The sequence below is a fragment of the Lycorma delicatula genome, chromosome 11 (assembly GCF_047948215.1).
Source record: "Lycorma delicatula isolate Av1 chromosome 11, ASM4794821v1, whole genome shotgun sequence".
In the NCBI taxonomy this organism is placed as follows: domain Eukaryota; kingdom Metazoa; phylum Arthropoda; class Insecta; order Hemiptera; family Fulgoridae; genus Lycorma; species Lycorma delicatula.
Genome location: NC_134465.1, coordinates 22902497 through 22917867, shown reverse-complemented (window position 1 = coordinate 22917867; position 15371 = coordinate 22902497). Strand labels below are relative to the sequence as shown.

Here is a 15371-nt window from a genome sequence, read left to right as displayed (position 1 = left end):
AGAGTGAGAGTGAGAGAGAGAGAGAGAGAGAGAGAGAGAGAGAGAGTGAGAGAGAGAGAGAGAGTGTGAGTGAGAGTGTGAGTGAGAGTGAGAGTGAGAGTGAGAGTGAGAGTGAGAGTGAGAGTGAGAGTGAGAGTGTGAGAGTGAGAGTGAGAGTGAGAGTGAGAGTGAGAGTGAGAGAGAGAGTGAGAGAGAGAGTGAGAGAGAGAGAGAGTGAGAGAGAGAGAGAGAGAGAGAGAGAGAGAGAGAGAGATAATTCACAATGTATCTCTTACCTTTAGTTCAATCTGTTGTAAATTTCATTTTCTGTAAGGCTGTCTCTGAGTTTGTAAAAAAAAGTTATAAAATAACAATCAAAATTTAATGTTTTTATAAAGAATATGAATGCTATTAATGTTTTTTTTAGAAACTGCTATCTAGTCCAATATTTTCATCCTTCAGAGGGATTGCATGTACAACATAATTTTTAAAAAGCTTACAGGATTTTTTGCATAAATAAAATCATCTAACCTACAAAAAATAAATACATCAAAATTTTGCAAACATGAAATGTTTGGAATCAGTTTTATTTTTCAAGGTCAATACAATTCAGTTTTAAACCACTGTTGATTTATAAGTGAAAAGATTGAGTTTTTTTAAACTGTTCTTGTGTACAGTTGCAAGCACAATACTCTTATATAAGACACATTTTTGCTTATATGTAGAAGTATAATGTTCAACTTACATAACAGTTTATAAATCAACCTTTGACAAGAATATTACGTAATAATAATAATAATAATAGTAATAATATTTAGCTAATATAATCAATGACCTCTTAGGCATACAGTTATGTTTTGAATATGCTGTATATATATCATCTGAGACAGATAAAATATAACTTACAAAAATAACATTTCTGATTGGTGAACAGTACAACCTATTCATATAGTTTTATTACATAATAGTATGTTTTATATGGAATAAATTACTGTAATATGATTAAGAATTAACAAGTCTTTAATAATATATGTATCCTTTACATCTTTACACCACGTCAAGTCCTTTTCAATAAAATTATCATTAGGAATATTTTTAATTGTGTTCAATAGCTTGCATTATTACCACGCATAGATATACTCATTCTTCGTTCGGCATGACATGGTGGAAATGAAGCTGGTGGTGGATATCTCCAATTTCTAGTTTTAGATAATAAATGTCCATCAGTTGAAGCTCTACCACGGAATGGAGGTAATTCAGTATTATTAACACGCGTTTCATTTTCTACTTTTTCATCTTCTTCATCCAGTTCTACCTCTGTCCAACGACGTCCTAAATGAAATAAATATTATTAAATAATTGACTGTAATGAAAAAGTCATGTAAAATTTCAAAAAAAAAAATTATGGAATTTTTTACATATGTTAACCAAACGATACAAAAATGTTAAAAACATGAGCTATAACCATAAGTTAACATAACCTAACCTAATTCATATTAAATTTAGTTAAATTTAAAAAATAAATTATTGGTTTCCTTAACTTGATATAAAGCTAGTGGGATCACTCAAAATAAATAGACCTAGAACACAGTTAAAGAATACATCTTGTGCAATTTTATGTTTATCACAAATTTATTTTTTAAATGAATTATTTACAAAGCATATAAAAGCTTTCAACATAAGCAAAGCTTCGCATTGCATCACCATTAACAATTTGCAAACATTGCTTACAAGATCTCAAATTAGAGTGCAATAACTATTTAATTTGCTCAGGAATTTATTGTTTTTAAATGTAAATGAATTGTGTAATTTGTTTTATTACTATAACTTTATTTGAATTCAAATTGCAGGTTAGCAAACATAAGTAAAATATGGTTAATTCTAACTCAAATGTTTACATCTTTATTTCATAGATAATTATTTGAAGTAGCCCTTTCCAAGTGATCAAATTAGCAGATTATACATATTTAAAACACTGAGCTACAGTTAATTTAAAAAAAAAATAGTATTGAATAACTCCAAACATTTAAGTTTATGTATATTTAAAGTGATTCTGATATATCAACCAAAAAAAATCTTCTTTTTAATATAAAATACAAATTGATCACAATTCACTTCTTAAATACTTGGAAAAATGCTTCCAGAAGATCTTTATAATACTATGGTGCAGTTCCTTCCTATACTGTTCCTAATTAATATTGTTATACTGTTCCTTCCTATACTGAGTATAATTAATCTGTGTTGCGTCTATTTATTTTGTCAAATTTAAAATGTTAGAAATTTCATTCTGTTCAAGTATATTGAGTTTGGGAACATGTTATGTGTAATATTTTTGTACATGTTCTCAGTTTCAATGATGTGATATGTAACAGTTGATTTTGCTGTTTGCATTGTGTTTGTATGTATTTTTGTACATTACTGTAGATTAATTTATATGGTTTCACTTGTATATACTTGGTTAAGGGGACGTGGTCCTCATATGTTTCTCCATACTAACATAAGGAACATTTTCTCAACCTGCGGTTGAGATAATTGGATGAAATTTATAACAGACATTTATTGGTCCTTCATACATGTTTTAACATGAGAGTTTCTCGAATTAATTTTTAGTTTATCAGGAAAAAATTTTCTTTGATAATGTCATGAATTTTAAAAAACTTATTTTTTTGCAACTGTAAAATTGCTTTAAGCAATTTTTTTTGTTAAACCACCATATCAAAATGTTCATTACTATATGAAAGATATGAGCTCTGTAAATAAAGTAGAGACTATTTTTTTTTGGTAGCTAAAGTGGCAAACTGTAAAATTACTAGTAAACATATGGTAATATGAACAGCTGATTTATATTAGGTATTAATATTTTTAATCTATTGTTGCCATGTGAGACGTAAACAAACTTTTTGTGAAATGAGTTTTTGTTGTGCTTACAAAACTGAGTGATACTAATTATGAGCAATGTACATTGTGCAATCAAGTTTTGTGTAAAAACTCAGTGAGAATGCTACTGAAACGATGTCAAAATTGAAAAGGATGTTAAAAGATATTGCTCTGTCACAAGGATATTTGAGTACGACCCAGAAACAAAATGCCAGAGCAAGGAGGGGCACATTTCAAACTCACGACGTCCCAAAAAAGCAAAAATGAACAAATCAAAACCATGCTAATTTGTTTCTCCAATAGTAATGGCATCGTCCATAAGGAATTTTTGGCTACAGGACAGACTGTAAATAAATATGTTTACCAAGAAATTCTTGAAAGACTGTGGAAAAGAGTTGCCCACGTGAGAATAGCCATCAAAGACAATTGGATGGTGCATCATGACAATGCACCTTGTCAACTGCAATCTCAGTTAATAAGTTTTTGACAAAGAAAACATTCCTGTAGTTCCTCAACCACCTTATTCACCTGACTTGAGTCCCTATGACTGTTTCCCGTTCCTGACTTTAAAAACTACCTCAAAGGAAACCATTTTGGAACAGTAGAAAAAATTTAAAAAATGTAACCGACCATCTGAAGGATATTCCGGTTTCTGAGTTCCAACGCTGCTACGAAGAGTGGGAAAACCATTTGAAGCGTTGCGTGGTTTCCCAAGGGAAGTATTTAGAAGGTGATAGAGTCCATGTATAATTGGATTGTAAATAAAAAGTTTTTCTGAACCAGTCTCATTACCATTTACAGACCTCGTATACCCTGAAAATTTCAAGTAAATATCTCCAACTGTTTCTGAAAAAATTTTCCTTTAACATAAAAATATTTAATTTCAGGAAATTAAACGTAAAGAAAGTACAATAATTTACCTCAGCCTCGTACATTTCAACCTTATATTCAGATAACTCCTGATAGTGATCTAATCTCCTAGCAAGTTTTCTTACTCTTCTACTTTTCCTTTAAAATTCAGAAACTGATCTTTTACTATTTCTACTTTCTAATAAAATATCCTGGTTTTAGCCAAAGTATATTTAACACTAAACATCTAATATGTAAATCAAGTTAAAATGAAACAAAATCAATTTCATAACTGTAATTAAGTTTACAATTAATGACATAACCTAAAAAAAAAAAAAAATGTCTAATAAAATGTTACCCAATGTTTTTCCGGAGAAGTTACAGAATTTAGATAAGACTTTTATGGTGTATGACCTTGGATGTTATTATAAACACTTGATCTTACTGGCTCAGTGGGTAATTTGTTGTCAATATCATCAAATATCCCATATATTTGCAGAAAACAATATTTTTGTTGTGCATGGCAATAAGCAGTGAATGTTATTCAAATTAATTGATAACTAATTGCTTCTTTATTAAAACAAGAAATAGCTTCATAGATACCTAATTATAAAGTTTTTATCTGTTCAAAAACATTTTTAGATAGAATATTCCACACCACATTATTGAACAAATCGTTCAAATTTTGTGTTTTACCATGTCTGGATTTACGCAGAAAATCTTTCTGTGATAGGTCGAACACTGGTTTTAATCGCTTCTGATATTTTTGCTAGCATTGCATTTTTATGTTGGTAAAGAGCTCCATCACCTTCAGCTTCTCTTTTTCTATACTTACACCAATTATCAGGACCAAAAGGGCCAGGCATTACGCATTGGGTTGACTTCTTATAAAAATAAATTGTCCAGATAGCTTGATGGATTGTTTCAATTGAATGCAAGTTTTTTTGAATAGCATTCCCATAGTATGTTTGCGACTTCTTTTATCTCAGCGTCAGTCAATCTATTTTTTCCTCCTATAAGTAAATTACCACTCTGTAACTGTCCTTTAGATTCTAATTCCTTCCTCTGTAATCTAGCACCCATTATCTTCTGGATGTGGCCTACGCACTCCATTTGATAGTTACATCACTGCAAGGTTTACTATCAAGCACCGATTTACCACCTACCTCCAAGTCTCCACTACTTCCACAGCAGTTAGCCTTACAATCTCTCCATGATGATCATTATCAATGCTCAAACAATTCATGAACAAACAACATAATCAATAACTTTTCCAGTATCAAAATTAGTGGCAGAAAAATGCCATTCATTACTGGTGGCCTCCTTTCTGCCACGTCCCATCAAAAGCAGGTGATAAATCTGTTTTTTATGTCACATTCTGAACCGTTTTCTGTTACTGCTTCCTCCACTGCTTTAAACAGTGCATCTTTAGCAACGTGTTTTACAGCTGGGCCTAATATGTCAATATATTTATTAAATTTTTCTATAGGTATAGATAAGTTCATAATCCCACAAAACATTCTGCATACAGTGACTCCTTTTCCATTAAACATAAAAACATACCCAACATTCAAATAAAAAAAAATTCTTGTTGTATCCTTTTCTAACATCTCTTTCCTTTTTGAATTATAAAAATGTGTTTTAAATCACATTTTTTTACAAACCAAGCTAAAATTACAGCCTAACCCACACTGACAAACTACCTCTAATGTTATACCAGCTTTACTACAATTTTTATGCAGAACATTTTCAGATAAATCACTATATAATAAATTTAAATTACAAATTTGATTCAAGTCTGTTTCACATTCAAAATCAGAAAAATTGTTCTTCAAAAGTTTTAGTTTAGAAAAACTAGGAGTAATGCAAGGAGAAGACTTACTTGTACTTGGTTCATTAGGCTCAACTAGTACATTTATCTTAGAATAAGGCCGATTTACTGATTTACGCTTTTTAACATGTTGTTTGAATACATACTGATAAAAACGATAAAATAGTTACCAAGCATCATTGAAAAAGGTGATTTCCCATTACTAGGAGTCGGTGGATGACTGTAAGGTGGTGGAGTTTCAGGACTATGTATATCACTTGATGATCTTTTCAGTTTTGGAAATTTGTTATGAACTTTCCAAAACTGCCAAACATCTCTAAAAACTGACCAAACCTGAAAAAAGTAAAACATAATTATAAAAATATTGTTGTTATCCATTTAACCGAATCAATGCATTTTCAATTACTTTTTTTTGCTCCATAGAATATCTATTATATCCTGTGCTGTATTACCTTTCAATCTCATAACAAAAAGAGTTTGAATTTGCTTCATTTAATATAACTAATTTTTCTGCATGTCTAATAATCTTCCATTGCATTTTTTAAATATCTTTATTACATATAATTTCCAAACCAGTTAAATCATAAAAATAGAACAAAAACTCAAATACAAACCAACCCAGGTTACAATTTTATCTTTAATAAATTATTCCAACATATCTATTGTAACAGTACATAAACTACTATTTTCATTAGGAAAGAAGAAAAAGAAAACCATATGATAACTGTTGGTAGCATTTCCCAGCTCAGAAATAGTTACAATAACTTCACAAATACTTGTATTTTTTTTAGTTTTTTACAATGCATTTTTCACCCCAAAAAACTGTACTTTGTCTATTATCAATCATTAATGATAACAATGAGTTTAATTTAATACTTTATTCTTGAAAATTAAAAAAATATGTTTAATGTAATAAAATCAATATTAAAACACTGTTGATTCCCTTAATTTGTAATATGTATTTTTTTCTCTTTAGGAGGACAATCTCAAAATACTTTCAAATTCACTATCCTTTTAGAATAAAAAAATTTTTAAATTAATAAAGTAAATATTCTAGTCAGTTTTTGCAATAAATTTATAGTGTTCTTCTTTTTTTCTCCTCTCCTTCATTCTTGTAAAATATGTAGGTAAAACTTACGATTTAGTTAAGTTGTGATTATTTCTTGAAAATAATGGAGTGCAAATAACTAATCCAGAATAACAAATTAAGATGTATTTTTTTATCCTGTATATGATCATTTTTCACATTGATATACATTTTACTTGCCACTGACCATCTAGGTTGATTTACCATCCCACTAATCATGATATCTGATGAATCAATATTTTTTTAATTAGTATTTGCAGAGTAGATTTTATCTATTTTACTGTTTTTATTTCTCTGGTCACTGTATGTAAAGAAACTTTACAGTGATTAAGTTGATTAATTAGTATGATATTTTCATCTGACTATAGTGTCAGCAGATCACCATTTGGGTGATAACTATAGTAGATTTTTTAATAGTTATTTATCCACTGGCCTACCAGTTGGTGGTGGTTTTTGATAATCTTTTCACTTAGCCCTACATATCTCAGTTGAGAATCTGTATAAAGACAGCTTCATACCTTCACTTTCACCATTGAGATCTTTCATATCAATTCGTGATACTGTTGTACACTCATAGATTCTTCTGGAGTTCTACTCTAAATTATTATTGTCATAATGGATTCGGTTTTTCATATTCTAAAAAACAAAATGCTTTTTCATGATTCTTGCTGGTAATATGTTTGTTAATATTGTCAGTTACTTGCACCACTTACAATTAAAGCAACCATGAGCATGTAATTTCTTTAATTTAAAGAGGTTAGCTTCTTGACTGCATTAAAATTATAACATAATTTTATAAGCATTTCATAATTTGTATCTACATAAAATTTTTCATAGATTTAATAATTAAGCAATCTATAAATAAAGATTTTACTTTATTTTTATATAGAACAGATTTTTAAGCAAAAAATAACCTTACCTGATCAATACTTTCTCTAACAGAGATCTCATGAAAACATATACAACCAATTTCACGACTTCTTCGTTGACCATCTTCTAATGAAACCATTCGGTCTCCCCACTGGTCTAATTTATTACCGACAAGCACAACTGGTACATCAGTCATCATCTCCTGGACAAATAAAATTAGAAATTAACAAACCAATAATTTTAAAATGTAAAGAATGTTTAAAAGAAAACAAATAACAAAGTGCATTGAGTAATGACAAATTATAATTTTAAGTTTAAGAATAATACTATTTTCATTGAATATCTATACTGAGGTAACAGAAGTGTTAAAATTCTTACAAAGAATAAAAAAAAGTTAAAAATATTAATGAAGAGGTAAATCAAATTTTTTATTGGTATTAATATTTGTGTTGGGAAATATGAATTTATGATTGTAAGTGTAACATTTTAGAATTAAATAATCTTACTTCCTTTGCTTGTAGAAGGAACTGACTTGAAGTAAACAAAAATCTGTTCATTTAGGCTCAATGCATATTTATTTTTGACAGTTCCTTCTCAATGCATTTTAAGAGAAATGTATGAAAGATTTTTTTTAAAAGTTAGGACAACTTATTACCAATTAAGTTTCATTATATTAACAAATATTAGTCACAAGTATTTCACACAAGTATTTTTTTAAAGAAATAAGAATAATATAAATAGAAATAGTTTGTTCAATAAAAGTTAAGTGAAAGTTGTTGAAAAGGGTTCATAAATCACTGGAATTTTCACACATGTCAATGCAAAGACTATCTCAGTGAATCGGACATTAGTGGTGTTTATTCAGCTAGAAATAAATGAAGACTCCATCCATAATGGATTAACATGTTTAGATTTAGCTTTAATTCAAAACCTAATATTAAAAGATAAAAATAAATACTTATAAAAAAAGTATAACTTAGTTTTCCTGCCTCAAAATTGAAGTTATGGTTGAAATACATATCTTTGAATAGCATTTAGAATGATTAATGTTTCGAGAAAAATAATAAATAGAATAATTATTACTTTATTTACATGCAAAAACAGTGTGAAAGTAGGTATAATTGATGAAAAATAATTTGTTAATACCCAGGAGTCACTTCCAGTGGAGAATCTGACTGAACATGAAAAAACCTCATTGAGTATCCTGATGAATTACATATTTCAGGTAACAATAACAAAAACAATTAATATTTCATCAAATTGAACATAAAGTGGAGGAAATGAAGACATAAAATTACATCAATTTTCTGCCATAATTCGACTATTTGTCAACCGATTTTTAAAAATAAAATGTCATTTTGTTCAAAATAAAAGGCTTGATATATTAGCAAATAATGTACATTTTGATAAAGCTTACATTTATGGAGATGTAATGGATTGAAAAATAAAAATGGCTGCCATTTTGTAATTTGCAAAGTTATTTAAGTCCTGATTTTTTGCTAATTTTAAAACTTTATTGCAAAGATGCTTACAAAATTTTAATGCAATTCCTCGATCCAAACTTGAGATATAAATTTTTATATAAAAATAACAAAATGTTGGACAGGGGAAGAACAAAGGAGAAACTGCCATTTTTCCTAGCAATATTTTTTGTTTAGTTTTACAAGTAGAATCCGAAAAAGTATAGCCAGCCCACCACTTTAGAAACACCCTTATATAATTCAACTGCACATTATTTAAAAAAAAAAATATTATTCTATTAAATAAAATTTCCTGAATGATGAAACTCAACATGATCCTTTTAGTTTTGAGAATATAATTTACTCAAAAAAATTAAAATAACTTTCTATATTTAAAAAAAAAAATATTAATTAAATTTAGAAATCAATCTGCCTCTTGATCGTTAAATAACAATTCATAATTGGTAACCATAATAATGCTTAATATTTGAGCTATTTTTACAATCTGTAAAGTCTCTTTAAAATTATATATGAGTATATTTCTACAATCAATTAATATTTTAATGTGTTTTAAAGTGTTAAGTACTATCAATGTTATGAAAAGGATTTTAGTTTTCTTTTAACTACCTTTCAAATTGCTAAGGTACATTTATAAATGCTTTCATATCTTGTATGTTTTTTGATAAATATAACTCTCTTGCACAGAACTCCATGCCTGTTGTGTATAAAAGTTGATTTATGTTTTTTATTTTAACACTTTCTCAACACATTAAATTTGATATTACTGGCATTCTTTTTTAAAAATGCCAACAATATGGATCTAAGAAAATTATTAAATTTATCATAAATCTGACAATCTACAGGAACTTGTTAGTTAAATTTTGATTTCATTGTATATATTAAGGATGAATGAAAAATGTCAGCTTGACATTTTTCATTTTTAACATATCTAAATGGCTGGGGCTCTGCTTACATAAAAGATATAGTCATATCTGTTCTAAAACAATATTAACTATGGAGTAACACTTGACAAAAAATTACTGTTTTAAAAATAAAAATAAATAAAATATTAAAATAAAATAAATAAAATAATTAAACATGAACATGTTATACGAGTATACATAACAAACAGGGTGTAATTTGTTTTATTTTAATTTTTACTTCTTGCTCCAGCTATTGAGACACCAGTCAGAAGAAAGTTAACTCTGATGCATTCAAAAAGAGTTTGAAATCATCGGAATGTAAGGAATTTAAATTACTAATCTTTTCCAAACATTTTTAATTAATTACATTCATGATATAATAAAATGATGATGTAAACAATTCATCATTCATGATATAAAAAATAAATATCACACATTTACCTTTGAACTATTTAATCTTCGTTTTCTTTTATTATAATTAATAAGAAATTTAAGCCTGTTACACTCATCAAATGAACATTTATCTGTGACAGAATACATGAGTACAAATGCTTCTGCCCATCTTATATTTGCTTCCAGAGTCAAACACTCACTTTCCTGTAAATAAATGAAAAAATAACAATAAAAAAGTGTAATTTTAATTGAAATCTATGTTCAGTTCTATCATTTTAATACTTTTATTTATAAACATCATTTATTATTTTTTTTAAAGCTTTTTAAAAAGCTGGCAAAGTATTGTGTAACTTTCTCAGCTATGCCGATCAATTCATACAATACCTTGCACAGTTTTTTTTTCATTGCAAAATTTTCCATTTTTACCATAAAGTTTTTACATAATAAACCTTTAAATTTAAGTAAAAAAAATTTCCAGATTTTTTAAAACTTTTGTGGTCCCCGTATCAATGGGGCTTTTTTAAATCGATTATAATGATTCAAAATTAAGATTTAAGCACCAAAATTTCCAAATTTCAAATAAAAATATTTGAGATTTTGGGGACTCCCTTATTCTGTGGGGGCAACTTACTCATAGATTTAAATTTTTTTATAAAAAAGTTATCCTTAAAAAAATAATTGTAAGAAAAGAATTGTTTAAAAATACTGAAAAAATAAAAGTATAACTTTTATGATGGTAATGAAAAGAATTGCTTATTTTGTGTCGGAAAATATATTATTCAGGCCAAAACTACTTAAATTTTAATTGCCTTAAAGTGAAAAAGAAAAGTATTTTTTTTTAATAATAAAAATTAAAAGAGTTACCGCCAAAAAAAAAAATAAATAAATAAACAGAATATTGTACTTTTATAGGTGGAACATAAAAATTCGTAAAAACCTTACACCCCCTTCAATAAAGGCTAAAATAAGAACGTAAACATTTTTAAAAACCTTTTACGTGTTTAAGGTCCAAGACTATAATTTTGGAAAATTGTGAGCATTTTACAATAACCCTCTACATGATTTATAAAATACCAATAATTTGTTTAAAAGTATTAAAACCACAGGGAGAAGGTGCAAAAAAAAAATACAAAACATATATTTCAACTTTAAGAGGTGGAGGTTGATTTTTTGAAAAAAATATTCTTTGGATTATTTTTATACACAATGTAGGTTACAAATTTATTTAAAGTTTTTTCTAAAGTGCTTCTGTAGAAAATCAAAATCAGTTTTTTCCCCAAAAAAAATTATAATTTTGTGTTGTCCTAGAGAAATAATATCACGTAAGTAAAGTTAAGTCTTCCCCTGTTTAAGTATAAGACTCCCCCCAGAACAAATTAAAAAAAGAATAATATAATTAATGCTCCATATATAGAAATATTTGAACAAAACCTGAAGAAAACTGGTTTATCAGCCATGCGATACAAGGCCAAAGGTAGCATTGTGTATAATGCATTGTGTATGACGCACATGCGTACATACAGACACATATATAAAAAACGCTTTTTGTGTTCTAGTAAATTAGTTGAACCCTAAAATGTATAGATTTGCAAAAAAAAACAATATTCCATTTTTCCCCATTCTCCAGGAAAATAAAAATAGCAAATTAATCTTAAAAAAGAACAATATTCACCTCTACCAAACAAAACAACACAACCTTTTTTTCATATAACTCAACACAATATTTTAACGCATGAAAGGGCCTTATTATTGTTTCATTATCATTTTTAATAAATTATTGATCCACCTAAAAGATATTTCCACTCGTTTATTTGGTGGAAATTTGGTGAAATTTTATCCATACAAATTAAAAGATTTTTTTTTTTGCAGAAACAATATTACTGTTGATGAGTTTTTAAATTACATCAATCTATAAAACCCTCATATTTTTGGACTCTTTTAACAGGTATATAATATATTGTTAAATATTTTTTTTTTATTAACATTTTCTAAATTGGTATTATTACTGTAATTATAATTTTTTATCTTCTCATGTTTACTATTATTTCATGTATCAATCTATACATGTATGTTAAACTACTAATGTGGGCTTAACCATATCTTAATTAATTGATAAATTTAGTTACAACCTTAAGTCAAACAAATATAAGACTGCTTTAGAAACTTTAGGTGAAGTTTTATGAACTTGTTCTAAATTTTGAAAATAAAGTTAAAAAGGAAATATTGTTTCAAAAGATAAATTCTGAAAAACATTGATAGGTTATAAAATTAACAATTGTGAGAGCGGTAATTACAATGTTAGAAACTTAGTTTTAATCAATTCTATAAAAAATAAGGTGTTAGAGAATGATATAGTTTTTAAACGTGCAGATAAAGGAAAATCTGTTATTGCTTTGGAAAAAAGTAATTATATATCAAAAACCCTTGAATTTTGAAATCTAAATAAAATTTGATATTATTAAGGTGAATACTAAATTTGAAAAATAAGTAAAAAAATTAAAAAGTATACTATTTTCAGGGAGAATGTTGTTTTACATTAACAGTAACGAATCTTTCTTCTTTTCCTGTTTAGCCTCCGGTAACTACCGTTTTAGATAATACTTCAGAGGATGAATGAGAATGATATGTATGAGTGTGAATGAAGTGTAGTCTTGTACATTCTCAGTTCGACCATACCTGAGATGTGTGGTTAATTGAAACCCAACCACCAAAGAACACCGGTATCCACGATCTAGTATTCAAGTCCGTGTAAAAATAGCTGGCTTTACTAGGACTTGAACGCTGGAACTCTCGACTTCCAAATCAGCTGATTTGGGAAGACGCGTTCATCACTAGACCAACCCGGTGCGTAACAGTAATGAATGTGTAGCTACCAAATTACACTCTCTTATTAAATTGCATAGAGAAAATTAATTATTATACCAGTTGTTTCATATGCTAATGCTCCTGATGTTAAATTATCTAGGAACATGATTAATATTATCCAATCTCATTGTAAATTTCAACAAAAATTTAGTATAAAAAACTCAACTGAGCTTGTTGAAAATATGAAGAATTTATATATTCCAAATAATTCTTCTTCGTATACTTTTAATGAAAAATATATTTTTCATAGTATTCCAGCACAAAAGGTTATCAATATTGTTAACAAGGTACTGATTACCCAGAAAACTAATGAAGTTACAAGAACTGAGGTAGTTGAAGCATTGAATGTTTAAATTAAATAAATTAATGATTAATATAACCCATCTTACCAGCACATTGATATATTCTCTAGATCTTTCGGCTTTCTTGGAAGCCATCATCAGTAGTTAAAATTAAGGATTAAAGTCAAAAGTTTAAAAAAATCATAGTTAAAATTTAAAAATAGTTATGACTGTCATGTCCTACTAGTATTACATTATAGAGTATACTGTTTTTTAAATTTTAACTATGATTTATTAAACTTTTGACTTTAATCATTAATTTTAACTCCTGATGATGGCTTCCAAGTAAGCCGAAAGATCTAGAGAACATATCAGCATGCAGGTAAGATGGATTATATTAATTGTTAATTTATTTATTTAACATATCAGCGATACCATTTTTAAGAAATTAATTCTTACACATTGAATGTTAGTTTTAATCAAAATTTTTTTAATTTTAATTATGATGTTTTTACTCTGAAAGAGGGTCTTATTATAAGATAATCCACTTAGTTCATTAGCTGCTGAAATTTTTATGGATGATTTAGAAAATAATATTTCCTGTTCATCCTTTTTTCTATATTTTAAATTTTGGCATAGATATGTGGATGATATTTCTGGTTATTTTATGAGTAGCTTGATACAATTAGCAATATTCTTGAATTTTATTAGTATATTACACAAAGATATAACTTTTACTTTGGAGGTGAAACAAAATAATTATATCGTTTTTTTAGATTTGAATATTACTAAAATCAATAAAAAATTGGATTTTAGCATACATCACAAACCCTCACACACTGATACTGTCATTCATAGTACTTCATTACATCCATTAGCACATAAATTAACAGCTTTTAATAATTAATTATATTCATAGACTTAAATGTTCCAATGTCAGAAGGTAATTTTGAGAGATAACTTAATATTATAATACAAATAATGGTGAATAATAGTTACAAAACAAGTCTAATTGATCAACTGCTTCAAAATAAATTATACAAAATTTCAATTAACAAAGGCTTTTCCTTCATCAAGTAATTCATTCCAACAACAAAAATTTCACACTTGTTATTCTTAATAAATTTATCTAGATGATTATCAGATTTGAAAGCAATATTAACATCTCATTTAAAAATTTACTAATTTTCTCTATGGGTTTACCTATGTAAGTGAATGTGTAAATTTATTTTTTAAATAAAATGATAAACTTAATAAAAATCAGGAGTTTACAAACTTGAATATGGTTCTTGTGATAAAGTATATATTGTACAGATTGGAAGATATTTTGAAAAACATATAAGAGATCACAAAAATCTTGTTTTTCCAATAATAAAAGGCTTTCTAATTATGCCTGTCATTTAATTGATGAAAATCATGTTTTTAATGTTAATTTCAAAGTACTTCATGCTGAGAACAAAGGTTTGAAACTAAACCTTTTAGTCTTTGGAAATTAATAAACTTAATAATTCTAATTTACTTCTAAATGATCAATTAGACTTGAATAGTTTGTCACTGTTGAACTTATGGGTACATTTAGGGAGTGTACATGTGTGTACACTCCCTGTGTACACTCCCATATGTGTACACTCCTTCTTGTTCCCCTTACTTTTTTCATTGTAATGTACTTTTAGCTTTTGTAATCAGTCTGTAACATCTGAGGAAGGTGCTGCGTGCCGAAACAGCTGTCATGATTTTTTTTTTAAATAAATTTTGTGAAAATTAAATAATGTATTTTTTATTTTATTTTTGTTTTTGAGAAAAAAATGATGAAATTTAAAAATATTTAAACAAGTAGAACAAACCATGAGGAAAAAAGAATGAAATTTTACAGACACCTGCATAGAATATAATTATCACCTGCATGGTATAAATAATTATTATATGATTTATAGGTAATGAATAAGAGCAAATAAA

At 27.5% G+C, this 15371-nt stretch overlaps 1 protein-coding gene across 1 annotated transcript in view; it reads right to left on the bottom strand.

Annotated features, from left to right (window-relative positions):
* Positions 1 to 544: 544 nt before the first annotated feature.
* LOC142332404 (ras-related and estrogen-regulated growth inhibitor) overlaps positions 545 to 15371 on the bottom strand; it is a 244872-nt gene continuing 230045 nt past the window's right edge. Inside the window, exons 4-7 of the mRNA XM_075378832.1 lie at positions 10318 to 10473; positions 7543 to 7695; positions 5707 to 5869; positions 545 to 1311 (exon numbers count right to left, since the gene is read on the bottom strand). Coding sequence (XP_075234947.1) covers positions 1085 to 1311; positions 5707 to 5869; positions 7543 to 7695; positions 10318 to 10473 — 699 coding nt within the window. The 3' untranslated portion in view covers positions 545 to 1084. The remainder of the gene's footprint in view (positions 1312 to 5706; positions 5870 to 7542; positions 7696 to 10317; positions 10474 to 15371) is intronic.